The sequence below is a fragment of the Melopsittacus undulatus genome, chromosome Z (genome assembly GCF_012275295.1).
Source record: "Melopsittacus undulatus isolate bMelUnd1 chromosome Z, bMelUnd1.mat.Z, whole genome shotgun sequence".
Lineage (NCBI taxonomy): Eukaryota > Metazoa > Chordata > Aves > Psittaciformes > Psittaculidae > Melopsittacus > Melopsittacus undulatus.
In genome coordinates, this window is record NC_047557.1 from 71267412 (window position 1) to 71283777 (window position 16366).

The 16366-nt window shown below is 36.7% G+C and overlaps 1 protein-coding gene across 1 annotated transcript in view; it reads left to right on the top strand.

The window, feature by feature from the left end:
- Positions 1-16366, top strand: part of LOC101878050 (solute carrier organic anion transporter family member 4C1) — a 30664-nt gene that overhangs the window by 5849 nt on the left and 8449 nt on the right. Inside the window, exons 3-8 of the mRNA XM_005143450.1 lie at positions 6129-6323; positions 8359-8455; positions 9342-9463; positions 10350-10465; positions 10762-10906; positions 12707-12902. Of these exons, the coding sequence (XP_005143507.1) occupies positions 6129-6323; positions 8359-8455; positions 9342-9463; positions 10350-10465; positions 10762-10906; positions 12707-12902 (871 nt within the window). The remainder of the gene's footprint in view (positions 1-6128; positions 6324-8358; positions 8456-9341; positions 9464-10349; positions 10466-10761; positions 10907-12706; positions 12903-16366) is intronic.

Below are 16366 nucleotides of genomic sequence, written 5' to 3' on the forward strand. Positions count from 1 at the left end.
CTGTAACTAACAAAGAAACATTCAGATATGTTTAAAGCAGGATGACTTACTATTTCAGGATTGTCTTAATTGTTATTGCAGTATTTAATCAGATTTATGCCTTAAGTGACTAAGCAGGGTAGTGCTCACTAAAAAAAGTAGCTGTTAAGCAATCTGATGAAAGGGTCTCAGTATTCTAGTGGTTGATTCTCAAATTAGTGTTTTTCAGGTGTTAGTCACATTGCACACTTCCATGAGCTGTCGAGGCATCAAGGATTAGTTCAGTAACTTTGACAAGCTATTGTTCCCCATCTAATAAGTGAGGATGTGAGGCAGAAGTCAATTTAACTTTTAAGGCCAAAAGGAAAAACTCTCCAGTGTTTGGAGACTGAGCAGATGATTACTTGTTGCTGGCTCTATTACTGTCTGCAGTTCCAGTATTGTTCTCCCTACATCACTAGTATGGAAGGGGAACTGAACTTAAAACAATACCAACTGGCAAGGTGGGAATCTGAAGGGAGATGGCCAACTATTGCAGATGATCTCTCTCTTGCCTATCAATTTTGGTTGAAATCTCAGAATCAGTTACAGTTGCATCAGAGATCTGTCTCTTCATCTGCCATTAAAGATGCTGAGGTGTGGTATCTTGTTAGGGATCATGCTGTATTTGGACTTTTGAAATCTAAAAGCTGTAGGAAGAATTTGAAATGGAGCATATACTTTTTTCTCCATGGCACTGTAAGCATGAATTCATGCTGATTTGACCATTGTAATGCAGCTACCAGTGCTGTGACTGTGGTGAGCAGATTTAAGGACTTAAGCTGACTTAAAATGTTGTCAAAGATAAATGACTATAGAGTGCAGGGAATGTCTGCACCATGAGAAATCTCCAGGTGCTGCATAACAGCATCCTTTAACAGTTAAGTAAACCACAGTGTACGATTTTATAGGATGTATGATTTATGTATAGTTCTGATGATGAAGCATCTAAACCATACATTTAACTGCAGAAGTAAATAGGACCACACCCTGAACGCTTTCCTTGTAAAGTTCTTTGATGTTTTGTATTGAAAATTTTGAACAGTTCCTAGTTGATTACTTGAGTATTTTTTTCATGTGTCATATGCGAGTACAGTGAGCTTCACCTGCAGGACAGCTTCAAAGTATGGTTTAGCCCGGTATTTAATATGTTTGCCAGGTTAATTAACAGATCTTGTCTGGAATACAAAATACATCTAATGTTCAATATAAGGCTGACAGACTTCCTGGAATTTAATATTTTACCTTGAGATATTAATTTAATTTTGAGTATATACATATCCTACTCTACAAAACTATTCAATTGCAAATATTTATCACAGTAATACTTTAGATAGTTTGTTTTCTATTGAAAGAGTAGCTAGCCAATGGTCTACTTATTTACAGAAATTTTTAGCAACATCAAATGCGTCTTATCGCTAGAAAAGCTTTAGACTCCAAATTGTAATGCAGATGTAACCTGCTGTTTGTTCTGTTTTTTCAGGTTACATAGGGTCTTTAGTGATGCAGCAGGCTCTGATATTGACAGTCAGGAGCTCCATCTACTGGTTTGTCTGTAATGAAACCGTTTGTTATTGGTTACCCATACTACAAAGGACTAAAAACTGCCGATGCTATAAGCAGTGTGCTTTTAAACTTCTATCTTGGATCTCATTGAAACATATTTAAACTTGTGAAAGATGTCTGTTACAGTAAATGTGAAGTGTAGATCTTCACTTGACACAAGGAAGATAACTTTGTTGTGAAGTAGGTCAAGCACTGGAACAGCTTACTCAGGAAAACTGTGCAGTCTGTTTTGGGGTGGCTTTTAAGACCTTGCTGGCTGAAGTCCTGAGCAACTGATCTGTATTTTGAATTGACACTGTTTGGATTAAGTTCGACAGTAGGACTCCCTGATATCTCTACCAACCTGAATTATTCCATAAGTCTCTTCAGTAACAGGATGTGAATGACTTATTTGGGAAAAAAAAAGAGCTGTCTTTGTTAATAACAAACTCTAACCATTTGAGTTGAAATGTGTGTTGTGTGATCTAAGAAGAGAGAGAATGATTTGAACACTTTTCTTCAGTTCTCTATCCCACTGGAGACTCAGGTGATAGCCAAGTCTTTTAGGGTCTGAGAGTGAATCTTCTCAGAAGGGCATTAATTGATCTTCCTTCCCAGAACATGCCAAGGGCAATTTAAGAGTTTGTGTACTAATGGTGAGAGAATATGTGTGATGTCCTGCTCTAATTTGACATTGTCAGTATATCTGTGGTTTTTCTGTTGGGTTTGCTCTCGGAAGAGACTATAATTAGTCAGATAATGGGTAGTGCTGCTCTTCTCTGTGTTGCTTGGCCTAATTCTCTATAGCACTTAGATGTGTTGTAATACTGTAACATCTGCCTTTAGAAACAAAGACTAAGTCTTCATTCAGCATGTCCATTGAAGCTTTGAGTTTCCTATTCAAGACTTAAAGGTGAGACATATTTCTGTTTATAAAGGAATGGAAAACAAGCTGTTCTCTGTTTCTCACTCCTGGTAACTCTGAACTGTTCCCTCTCTGCCAAAGGACCAAAAAAACCCTCACACCTGCTGGCTGCAGTTCAAGGTACAAAGAAAACCAAGTCAAGAGACCAGTTTTAGGTCTAATGTAATTGGTAAAGCATTTCACAGTTGGTTCTACACTCTTGCCTAGTATGTTGTATTAGATACTTGGGGATATTTTGGCCTTTGCATAACATGACTTCAGGTAGAAAATTTAAAGCTTGCAAGAAGACTTACAATGACTAGCTCTGTTAGATAGTGTTGCCTTTAATGCACTTCTGCTCTTTAAAATGGAAGTCTAATCCACTGATTTTTAGAAGGAAAAGAAGCTTAATAAGAAAATCTAGTTAAAAATGATCAGCTGCCCATCTTAAACTTCTCCCATGGTTTCGCTTAGCTAAGGTTAGAGTATCTTGGTTGTATAAAAGGCAGTACCTTGTCACCATTGTTCTTCTGACAGCAGCAAACAGGCTGGTGGATCTAATCCAGGTTAGGTTTAACCTGTGCCACCTTAAGAATCTGCTTAAACCTTTGGTACAAGACTGGTATTCTTAGCTTTGTGGTAAATGATCTTTGCTTTTGAAGTGTTTCTTGGGAACATGAAATATAGTCTATGACTCCAGTCAGCAAGTGCATGTGTACTTGTCCACTTAAAAAACCCCAAGTCTGGTAACAAATAAGAGTATGGTGATTGTATTAAAGTGCATATTAATGTTTTTCTTAATTTTGTAGTTATACCTGATTATGTGATTCTGAAAACAAAGTAATGTATTAAACTTTTCGCCTCAATGTGAGGATAAATTTCCTAGGGCATATAAATTGAAGAGCTAGAAAAGTGAAAGTGTCTATAATCAATTAGTTCATGTCAGTCTAAAAGCCTGAGACAGTGTGAGTGGAGATGGGAATTCATGAAGAGCCACATTCTATCAAGAGTTTGATTTATATTACCCTACACAACCTACTTATTTTGGGAAGATCAGATTAGGCTACACTTTAGTCATTATCATCATTTGTGGTATTTTCTTGCTCTGCATTACTTGTTTTCTGATGTGTGCATTTTATCTAGTTACTATTGTTTCTGTACTACAATAAAATACCTAGCTAGATGCTGTTTTAGGCTAGCCCAGTAAGTACTGGAGGCTAACTTACAACTGCAGGTATGTTGCACGTATATGTGCTGCACATGAATACATGTATGTTAATAAGATATTGCAGGACATGTTTGTTTTTTTTTATAATCTATTTTAGATCCTGTGCATTTAAATAGCACAAAGCTAACCTGATTTGAAGATTTAATTTCTTTCAGAAAAGATGAATCGTAGAATTGCATGTTGGGGTTGTAAAGGACCTTAAGATCATTTAATTCCAACCCCCTGCCACGGGCAGGGACACCTCACACTAAACCATATCACCCAAGGCTATGTCCAGTGTGGCCTTGACCACTGCCAGGGATGGAGCAGTTCCAGTGCCTCGCCATCTTCACAGTAAAGAACTTCCCCTGTTTTAAGTTTAAACCCATTATGCCTTGTCCTGTCACTACAGTGCCTGATGAAGAGTCCCTCCCCAGCATCCCTGTAGGCCCCCTTCAGATACTGGAAGCTTCTCTGAGGTCTCAGCTTAGCTTCTCTTCTCCAGGCTGCACAGCCCCAACTTTCTCAGCCTGTCTTCATATGTGAGGTGGTCCTCTGGCCCTCCTCTGGACTTGTTCCAGCAGCTCCATATCCTTATGTTGAGGATGCCAGAACAGTACGGCAGGTGAGGTCAGATGAGAGCAGAGTAGAGGGGCAGGATCACCTTCTTTGGTCTGTGGGTCACGCTTCTTTTGATGCAGCCCAGGATATGGTTGGTTTCTGGGCTGCGAGTGCACACTGAAGCTGGCTCATATTAAGTTTCTCATCAGCCAACACCCCGAAGTCTTTCTTTGCAGGGCTAGTCTGAATCACTTCCTCACCCAGCCTCTAGCTGTGCCTGGGATTGCCCTGACCCAGGCGTAGGACCCTGCTGCAAAAGAAAGCAAATAGAGTATATTTTCCGTTTATTGTCAGAACCTTTAGTCTTCAGAGTAGTGATTCAAAATAAGCTGTTCCCTGTGTGGCTTCTGCATAGCATTAAAATGAGTATTGTTCAAAATTGGAAAGAAAGGAAAATTTTAATGATTCCTTTGCTTGAAGTGAGAATTTTTCATTGCTCTATATTGGCTGGTTTCTGTACAACAGCACTGAGTTGCCTGTTGTGTGCAACATGATTTCACTTCCACTGTGGTGGTGTTCCTTCAGGAGGAAGCCATAATAAAGCCCATGGTTGAATTTGTAACATCCATGTCGACAGTTCTCTTTAAATATTTGCTGTGTGGCAAGCACTTCCTTATGGTTTATATCCTGTGAGACCAAAGTGTGGACAACTTAGCCCTTTGTTTGCTTAAAGTCAGAAGTGTTTTTAAATGTAAAATAACCTGAGAAAAATCATGTCATAATTTTGTAGTAAAGTATAGAGAACTTACTGGTGTACTTATTTATCTGAAGCATACTTTCATATATTTGCTCAATGTGGCTTGTTTCTACCACACTGACGGGCTTGTCCTCTTTAGTGTTGTGTGCTTTTCTGTTGACAAACCTGAAAAGAGCCATGATGCTCCTTTGATTTTGTCCCTGGGGTGTCTGCTACTAAGAGTGCATTAATAGCAAGGGGAAGGATAAGAGAAAACCTACTTCCTGGCTTCACTCTTTTCCATCCTTACAGTGCCAAGCATGACAGGATCAGATTCAGCCTCAGGCTGTTATACCTCTGCTTCCCTCTTTGTATGTGTGACAAGTTGAAAAAGCTTTACATTAACTTCTCATTCTGTACATACAGCAGTGTGTGCTTCATGAGTGTTAGTGGTATGGGATTTTATTTGTTTTGTTGTGTTTTTTTTTTGTGGTGGGTTTTTTTTTTTTTTTTCCTGGAGAAACACTTCTCAAAAGAGTGTATGAGAAGAGAGGATTATCTTTGGTTGTGACTGACAACTACACTTTTCTCTCCAACAGTCCAGCTACACTTAGGTTTTCTGGACTGTTCTGTCACTTAAGAGCAGAAGTTTTTAGTGCTTTCAGAATCATTAAAAAGTACAAGAACAAAATTGTCTGTTTCCTAGGAGTATTCACTACCCTGTTGCATGACAATTTGACAGGTTTGGCTTTCTTTGTTTGTTTTTCATGTTTGGTCAATAATGCTTTCAAAAAGCCAAAGTGTTTTAATAAGCCTATTTTATACGTCTTTCCTTTCTGGTAAGGAAAAAAAAACTGAGACATAATAGTTTTTCTTTTGGGGGATGAGATATCACTGTCAAATGGGGTATATTACTAGGCCTGAAAATGCTAATTGTGTGCAGTGTACGTAATCTGTATTTTAACTTTCAATATAGGGTTAATTTTTTTTCTATGTGTGCTTTTTTTTTTTGGTTGGTTGTTTCTTTTGTGTGTATTCTTTTTTTCAGTTTTTGTTTTGTTTTGCTTTATTTTGTTTTGGTTTTGTTTTTGGTTTCTTCAGTTAGACTGCAACAAGCTTCATAACAGAATTTTAAAGTCTTGCTCTTTGTCTTTCAGACACATGTCAAATTCCAGGAACAAGGTCTGTTAACTTCACTTGCAGTGCCAGTGGAGTGTCTTCACTTTCCAACTATCTGTATGTCTTTATCCTGGGACAGCTGATGCTGGGAGTTGGAGGAACACCACTATATACTTTGGGTACAACTTTTATTGATGATAGTGTCGCAAAACACAAGTCTTCCCTTTATATAGGTAACTTTTAAAACTACACATTGTCTGAATAGGTCATAGCCTGCAATGCCTTTGAAATGTTTTTATAAATTTCTCTAATTAAATCTGTCTTGTCATTGTTTACTTAGGTGCATGAAGTGTTTCTATATCAGTGTCAAGTCTTGTGAATATTTGTTCTGTGGAGTGTGGTAATGCTACTTTGTACCTCTCTTGCTATTTTTTCATATCAGTAACTTAAGGTGATTAAGTAGCTATTCTGGCCTGCCGTCCAGAACAGAATGAGCTGTAGAGAAAGTTTGGTCTTAGCATCAGTCTTTGAAAACTCCTGGATCAGGCTAGTACTCAGGCCTTACTGTATCCTGTATCAGATTTATTTATTTACCTTCTAACAGTAATCTGTACCCTCAGTGGATGTGCACTCCTGTGCATCATGTGATCAGTGCAGTTCTCTAGCCACATACAAATTTCGCACTTCAGAAGGAAATAGTGGAAGTATCTTTCCTTAACTGACAGTTTAGAAACATGGAGAATGTGTCTTACTGCAGAGCTGTTTGAAAACAAAGGAACAGTGTTCCTTAGCAGTGGTTTTTAATTTTTCCTAATCAGCATTCTTTTGGTTATGTGCATTTTTACTGCCAAGTTCACTGTAGTATAAGTGTGTTTTCTATTGGTATGAAGATGTTTACTATTATCCCCATTTTAGGTGTAAGCTGGTAAAAGTATGTTAGCTATACTGGTAATTGCAGGAGGAATTCAAAGCATCTTAGATTCCAGGACTGTTTTCCAGACTAAATCAATAATTCTAGGAGGCAAAATTGAAATCATCATCTATTTGCTTACAGCTCTTGCTTAATTGTTCTAGACAAGCCACTTCATTTGATGCCAGGAAATAGAATAGTTGCACATGTTAAATCTTAAATAACAAAGACAACTTTTATTTTTCTTATTTCTTTATATCGAGAGAAAAGATTACACTTTCATTTGTTTCCTCTGAGGCCAGTGAATTAAATAGAGCAGAATTACAGATGTCTGCATGATGAGGGGATTATGAAGTAGCCTGAAAACTACTAGGAGAATGCTGTCACTGTTCAAACTTAAAAATAACAGACCCATACAATAAATTCATGCCTGCGCAATCTTCAAACAACTACTGAGTTCCAAAGAACTCCATTTATATATATTCTGTCCAGTATAACAGAACTAAAATGCAAGTGAGTGGACAGGCAGCTACAGTAGTCCTTAATTCTTTTACTTGCTTCTGTGCAATGTATTGAACATTTAAAATACATTGTGTTGCTTTGCCTAATGTGAGAATTGTGCAAGGCAGCAAAAAGAAGCAAACTAAAACTTTTTTTTAATGTCTGTAAATAGCTGTTAGCATCTTAAAATGTAAGCTTGCAACTTGTAGGTTGGTAGTTTCTCTTCTGAAGCTGGTTGCATCTTCGTGAGTGTTCTCTTGCTGAACTGATGTATCTGTATGTAAAGCCAGTAAAACGTTGAACAATTCCAAATGGTAATCTAAATTGAATGGTCTGTAGGAGGTAATAGGCACCTTCCTAGCTAGGTGTGATGTTCTGTAGATTGAATGTGGACTTTCACTGGAAAGATCCTTTCAGCATGTCATTATTTCCAAAATATAGGAAAACCTGGGATATGTCAACTGAATGTTTATTTTACTTACTGGTGCTTAAAAGTCCCCTTCTGTGTCCTTTCCTCCTCTTGCACTCCTTCCCCACCCCAAATCCTCTTTCTGTCTACAAAGCATGAAATAATACTAAATAGCAAGGAAGCAACTTTGGAAACAACTGAGAAATTCAGATTCTTCCACCTGAAGAGTTGCATCAAACTGAACCTTTGAGTTACAGCTTTTAATGAGAGCTTCAGATTTTCTTGTTCAGAGACAAGCAAAAACTTTGTCTTCTACATGCTGTAGTTGAAGTATGACAGTAAATAACCAGGTTGAGTTATGGAAACCATTTGGTCTGAAGCTGATTCAGGGTGTTTTAAATCAAACCTTTAAAAATGTGTGGTGAACTTGATGTATTTTGTCTTCTAGGAATTGGTTATGCCATGTCCCTGCTGGGTCCTGCTGTTGGCTACGTCTTAGGAGGACAACTACTTAATATTTATATTGATATTGAGATCCCAGAAAGGCAGGATACAACTTAGTCGTTTGCTTTCTGTTTTCTTTCCCTATTAATTCCTATTAAAAATCTTAATCTTTTCTCCATGTAAGGAGGAAAAAGTGGTTTTGTTTGGAAAATACTGCATTTTCTAGAGCTTCTTTAACTTGGTAACAAGGGCTTCTAGCAAATGAGCTACTTCCCACAGTGTGTAGTCATTCCATTGTTTGTGAAAGTTTCTTTGTAGTGCAAATACTTTGTTCTAGCTTTTTGAGATGCTAACTGTTTTAAAGCTGATTAACAAAAAATGCTTTATCTTCTGCTGAGTTGCTAATTTAAGGTTAGGTTGCAACTGCTGATTTATTGTGCAGAAAGTTTCCCTGAGATGGGATATGGGGAGTAGGATACTGCTATTTACCTTCTGGGGAAGAACTTGCTAAAAAAATTACCAGTTGAATAGTCAAAAAATGACAAACTGTATTACTATCCAGCAACTTCATTTGTATTTTTATTTCCTCTCTTTTGGGGACTTCAGATCAGTCCAGGGATACTTTGAACTTCTGTATTGTCTTTCACTTAACTCACTGACTTTGATTTTTTCTAAAAACAGTTTTCTCAGTATCTTCATGCTGCAGAATCTTGAAATCAGGGTGAAATAGTGGCTTTCAAATCAGAATGAATTTGAGTTGAAAGCTGTGTTTGGTAGAATGCAATATTATAATAGAGTTGGTGATTGTGCTTTAAAGAAGCCACCAATAAATTAAATATATGCAGAAAACAAAAAAAAATACAAAATTAAAATGCCTTCTGTTAAATTAGTGTTTAAAACAAACAAAAGATCTAGCTCACTGACATCTGAAATTGCTGATTTAAAATCACAAATTGTAAACCTACCTTTTGCAAATTATTTTTCCAGTACAAAGATGGATCCAGATGACCCACGTTGGCTTGGAGCATGGTGGATAGGATTTCTTGTATGCTTTGTCGCAACTTGGCCTCTTATAATACCTTTTTCATGCTTTCCAAAATACCTACCAGGTAAACATTTAACAATAATGGACTACATTAGAAGAGTTTTGTTTTACTTCTGGGTTACAGGCTGCTGGACTGAGTGATTGCTCTTTGTTTCTGTTTATCAGTTAACTGTTTTTTGGCTAAAACCTGTGATAAATACCTTGTTTCCAATATGCAGCCTTTAAAATAAGCAAATTAGGGCTTTGTGTATGTAATGATGTATGGTAGCACTGGAAACCAGTAGAGCACGGAAAGTGATGGTCCCAATTTAGAAGGTGCTTGCAGCTGAGCACCCAGGACTGTATTTGAAGATACTGTGTTACCCATCAAGAAACTTAGGGAAATTTCATTGATTTAGTGCATGCATGCATGCATTATTGTCTTTGACTCTGTTGCCTTGTTATTTTGGGTGGAATAATAAGACATGAATCAAAGTATCCCAGAGCAGTCTTCTAAAAAATAAATTTAATACAATTTCTGTTCAGGTAGTTATTATCTAGGAGTCCTTTGGAAGAGCATCTAAAGGAATGTATTGTGCTTGCCTGGAAAGAGAAACGATGGAGGAAAAGAAACAATGGAGTAGGGGCCTGGAGAGAATGTGAGGACAATTTAAAAAAAAATAAAATTGAATGACTTTCTGGATAGTTTTAAATTCTTAGGATATTTCTAATAATATCTTCTTACAGCCAAGGCCTTCTAATGGAAGCATGATTCTTTCAGCCAAATTCTTCTTTCTGCAGCAGTACGTTGCTGATATTTTTATGTATCCATACCAGTAAAATACTCAAGAATACCTAAAATGTCTGAGCTAATTTTGTGAAGGAAAATAAACACTTTGTTTTTTTTGACTTCAAACCCAGGAGCACGGGTTTTCAATGTTTTTGTTGTTGATAAATGTGTCCATTTGTAGGAACAGCAAAAATACAGTCTGAAAAGATCTCTGAAACACATGATGATGGAAGTGAGCTGCTTGTTGAGACTCAGAATATTGGAAAAAGCTTTAAAGACTTTCCCATGGCTCTCCTGGTAAGGGAATCGTGATTTTTACAAAAACTGATCTATTCTGAGAATTATTTTTTTTTCCCAGGTAAAGCATAAGTGTTGAGAAAGGTAGCTGCTTTTTTGTGTTGTGATAGGTAAGTCTACAGTGCTGCTGATAATTTAATGCATATTCATTTTACTGCTGCTTAGGACTGTTAAAGTAAGAAAAGCATATTAGTGAGGTTCCAAATGAGAGTATCTGCTTTAAAATATAGTGACTTCTAGTTTACATGGTACTACAATAAAATAACTTTGAATGTAATACTAATTTCTCCCCATAGATACTGGTGAAGAATCCAGTGCTTATGAGTCTAATAGTAGCCAGTACTTCAGAAGCTTTAGTTGCCACAGGCTTTGCCACATTTCTACCAAAGTTGATAGAAAATCAATTTGGGAAAACATCAAGTTTTTCAGCAACTCTTGCAGGTAATGTGGCTTTTCATTTTTACATGTTCAATTCATTTGTGCTGAGCACCTCATTAACATTATAGTTTTTATAGGCATCTTGTCAAGATATTGTGAACAGACTTACATGAAATGCAGTTTCCATAGCAGAAATTGTATTTTTATATTTCCTTGCCTGTCCTGTGAGATTAAGTCACCAAGGGTGCAGGTCTAATCATTGTCTGATAGTAACCATAAGTTATTCCTTCTTCTTGTTAAAAAAACATTTATTTTTTCCTGATTAAAACTCAGCTGAAGGAACATTATTCCTTAGTCCCTACTGCCTATGAAAAGCAGCTGGAAAAAAAGCAGTGCTTACCACAGGTAAGCCAGGGCTTGACCTGGTTTTTCCATTCTTCAGTTCTACCATGTTACAGTGAGATAGCTTACCATAAAATGGCTAATCAGGTTCTATTATAAAATTACTGTGCAGCTGCTTCTATGGTTGCCTTATTGTCCTTTACTCCCATTATCCAGTATGCAGACCTAAGAGGTAGAACAGAGGAAGATTATGAAAAGATGAATATTGAAGAAACAAATGAAAAAATCCGATGGAAGAGGTGTACTAGCTAGGGTCTTATGATTAACTCTGACACAATTACCTCTGAAGAACAGCATCTAGATCAAGACAGATAGGCCAACAGATGCTGACAGTGTGGCAGACATAATATTTCTGGAATATGTCTTGCTAAATTACTTCAGCTGTATAGTGCCGCAATGTAAGTATATGCTAGTTGAAGTGTTCTAAGAGAATTATCTTTGGGAGATACTTTCTGAATTACTTATTTCCCTGGATAATACCAGATAGTACTTTCCCTATTCAGACATCTTAGCTTCAAAATCGAGTATTTGCAAGGTTTGCATGGAAATTCATTGGATTACATGCTCAATTGTTAAACAGTAATCAGCAGTAAAGTGGAAAACAGGATATTCCTTTGTCTATAGATCTATACACTATTGCCTATAGAATTTCTGAGTGGAAAATATTGATAGCATTAACCAAATGTACACTTTGAATGCTTACATTAATTTTGAAAGCTGGCTGTACCTGAACTAATGTTGAGCTAGCTAGTCTCAGTGTTACCAATGACTGTGTTAACTACTTAAAGCACCTTTGACTCTGTGTATGTGGCCTGTGCAGTTCTGCCACTGTACTTGAAGTGTCTTTAAAAATAGCTGTCTCAGGTCACTGCATGTTAAACTGAGTTCTGTGTGGTATTGTAGATTAACCATAAAATTGCTCAGATACGTATCTGGACTAATAATAGTACGAAGAGGATGAATCACGGGTTATATGGACAGCAAAACTGATCCACTGATCTAGATGCCTTATTGTGTCTTGTGCTGTCTCTTGTATAGCGGTGATTATGTCGTTTTATTAAAAAGTTCAAAATGTGAATGTATAACAAAGAACATGAATGTGAAGAGTGAACTGAAGCAATGAAAGAGTATTACCTGTCTTCATTAAGTGGCTCAGAGATTCCTGCCCAATATGTAGTACCCTTTAAGTAATTGAGTTTTGAACTTGAGTTTTGGATGACTTTAAATCAATTATGCTATCAAGTTGAACTTCTGGAAAGATAATGTGAAGGCAGAATAAATTGCTCATGCTAACAGTTTCTAGTATGATGGCTTGAAAATGACATCACATGGACTGCATCTTAAGATACAGGTAACTTCTGTGATTTTATTTTTTTCCCTAGGATAAAATTGCATTTTAAATTGCTTCACTAATTATATCTTTCGTTTTTATGTAATTGCTGGTGTCTTGTTTTCCTCTAGGGCTTGTATTAATTCCAGCAGCAGCACTAGGCCAAGTCGTAAGTGGCATCTTGGTTTCCAAGTGCAAAATGGATTGCAAAAGCATAATCAAGTTCATGATAGGCACTTGTTCAGTGGCCCTACTGTTAAACACAGTGTTTTTGTTTGCTAAATGTGGGAATGAACCTTTCGCAGGTGTCTCTGAAACATATAATGGGTAAATATATTTTAATGAACTCTTGGGTTTGGTGATAAAGTTTAAAATAAGTAAGCTACATCAGAGAATGCAAAACCTTTAAAATGTCATATATTGCCTTTATGTATGAAATGGAAGTGCTTTATGAAACTCTAAAACCTTGTTCATGGAATCTTTATGTAATAGATGATTAAGAAAATGTAATAATACATCGCCTGTAAAATGTGCTGAGCAGGCTGGTCCTGCTTGACAAAAATCCCAGCTTCTGTAACCATTTTAGATGTAGCCATGGTATTGACTAAAGCTAATTTTCTAGCTCTGAAGAAGTAGCATGTCTTCTTGTATCTGGTTTTATTAACCACCTCTTGACGATCTTGGCAGTTTTCAAATCTGCTTGTCAACATTTTCTTGAGAACCCTGAGGTGAACTGCAACTTACACTGGTTGCAAATTTTTTCCCCAGAAAAATGAAGACATTATTGTAGCATCAGATTCTAGCATATCTAGCCTCCATTCACAGTGAAAGGTATATTTTTTCCTCGTAAAATGGCTGATAGAGATAGAAATTTAATGCCCCAGAGAGCATAGCTCAGTTGACCAACTTGAAGAATAAAATTTGTGTAGTAATATAGCTACCTGAAACATAATTAAAAATACTTTTGCCTAACATGTATAGGAAGACTTCTCAAAAAAAATGTGCCTTCCCTTAACATAATTCTCATTCCTTATAAGAATGTAGTGTATTGTGCATCTTTAGGCATTTGTAGGAATTGTAATAGAAATTGTAGGATGAATGTTCTTCCTGTTTCTGTGGGCAAAGCTTATCCTGGAAACTAGTACAGCAGTGGGGGAAAAGAGTCAAAAAAGAGAAAACAAAAATGAAGCGAGATTAAAAAATAAATATCTGCTGTGATAAGCAGTCTTTAGAGAATGGATTTCTAGGTCTGCTTGTTTTAAAACTTCAACACTGTATGTATGTGATTACATCATTATTGTAAGCACTATGTTGTATAAAATGTCTAATCTTGCCTTATTAAGGAATTAATTATAAGATTATGGTTTCTCAATTCGCATAGTTCTAAATAGCACACACTTCCACAGTGTGAGCAGTGTTTAAAAGCAGAGGAAGGTAGATAGCTGTGCCAGAACTGTGCTCTCAAGTGGTCAGTTACTCTGTCATGAATTGACAGAGCCAGAGGCAACTCCAGCTGTTTGAAGGTCTGCCAAAGAGCCAGATGCTGCTGTGCAAAATAACTCTAGTAGACTGGTAGCTAGGGACTAGCTGCCATTTGAAAAAAAAAAAGGCATAAGTATGAGCAGCCTGCTGTGTAACTTACTGAGTAACTTACCAGTATTATTTTGTTTTCCCCAAATCCCCCATTTTAGCAAAGGATTAGGCAACACTGTCTTGTACAAAAACTGAAACTGGAAGCTATGCTTCAATGCATAAAAAGGCATTTGAATCCTAGGATGGGGAAGAGTGTCTCTGCACTTTACTGACACAGTAACATGAAGTATGCAATGAAAATACAATGGATGGGTTGAGGGGGCAAGTTAGTTTTGTAACCTCTAATGCATATAGGTAATACTTCTAGGAAAAATGGCAAGCATCTGATAATCAGACATATATAGTTTCTTTACTTGGCATTGTCATGCTTTTTGACTGAAAATAAACATATAACAAATAGAAGAAGGCAGGAAAGTCACATCTTACTCACCGAGACAATTAAGTGCACAAAAAATCATACAGTGTGAAGTCTGTTAATTTTCCTAGATCCTTCAAGGGTATCATTGACATAAACATAACTGACATATTACAAAAATTTCCCCAAAATAGTGATATGAAAGACTAAACAGATCCTTTACAGGTGTCTCACTTAAGTAAATGTAAAACCAGTAAAATAGATAACCTTAGATTAACAGGACAGAAATTCAGAGGGCTTAGAGTCAGTTGTGATTGAAGGCAGGTAGGTTAGTCTTCCAATTCTCTAAGAGAGTAGAAATTTAATGCCAGATATCTTAACTGTTCATTTGTACTTCCTTCTTAAAGCAAAGTTAACACTCATTTCATCTTTCATCTTTAGAACTGATGCATCAATTGACAAGAAATTAAAAGGTCAGGGTTGACATTTGATGCTTAAAACATGGCTCTAGCATGAAGAAATGCTAGCTGTAAGATTACTGTGGACACTTCAGAACTGTGATAACTAGGATGCAGACACTAGTTGTGGAAAGTTTATAGTTACAAACTGAGCAAAAGAATTTATATTCAGCAACTGAATGCTGAGGAAGTTCTATAGAAAATAGTATGTGAAGCTATCTAGATTCCTATACCAGGTGCTGTGATGATGAGCAGCTGACAAAAGGTACAGCTGAATTGATTTTCTTCCTCAGTTAAATACAGTTGACTTGTTTTTAACTGTTTTGTGTAACTTCAGCAGTTGTGTAGGTTAGCTGTTGCTGAAGACTGTCATATGCATTATATATATATGTACATGACATTTGGAGTTTACTAGTCCTGAAATAACTCTCTGCTCATTATCAATTATAGGCAATGGTTCAGTTTTATGTAATTCAGTGTTACATGTTGGACTGTAGTTTGCTGGATATACAACCTGCATCAAAATAGTAGCACTAGTGTAGTGCCAGTTCAGTAACTGCTTTCCATGAAGCAACAAGCGGCTAAAACATGTACTCGAAGCTTTAACAAATTTATAAGCTTGTGGAAGAGTAGGTAAATGCCTGATTTCTGCTTACGTTATTGAACAAATTCTTCTGAAGTAATAAATTATGAGAGTGTTCTGAGAGTTGAGTTGGAAATGATGCAGATCAATTTTTGTGGAGATTTTAAAATCCTTAACGGCAAGCATTCTCATCCTTTTGAGGAATAGCTTGGAGCTGGCGAGTGGGGAAGGCTTTTGTAAGTTCAGTGCTAGAATCACATGATTACAGGGTCACTTTAGAGTCCATATTTTAGTGAACAAAGTATGTTGTTTGTAGTAACTCTGCTTATTACTAGATAAGGCTATAAATGGAACTAATGTGGTTTACTTTGTGTATTAAAATCTTCAAGTTCTGTTTTTGTCAAGTTCTTTTGCCCAGTATTTCCTTGAGAACTTGAAGAAACAGAAATGTACTGACTGCTTCTGTAGTTCCATGCATTCCAGCAGGTCTCTGGTGCTCCATGTTTTGCTTTGCTGTGAAAGAATACCCAACCTATAGAGCATTTGAAGACCACTTAATGACTTCATCTGCTCGGCTTCTTTAGAAAAGAGATGTTAGAACAAGTTCCATGTCAGAAAAATCCACACTAAATTGTGTTTCTTGTGTATGTTAATACCTTCCTCTAACTATGCGTAACTAAGTATTTTTTAGTCCCTCTTTGTAGGTCAGGGAACAGAGATGTTGTCTGCCCATGTAAACGGAACAAATGTTGCTACTGAATTGGTTATGTACTTCTAGGCTTGACATGCCTCATAGGTTAAT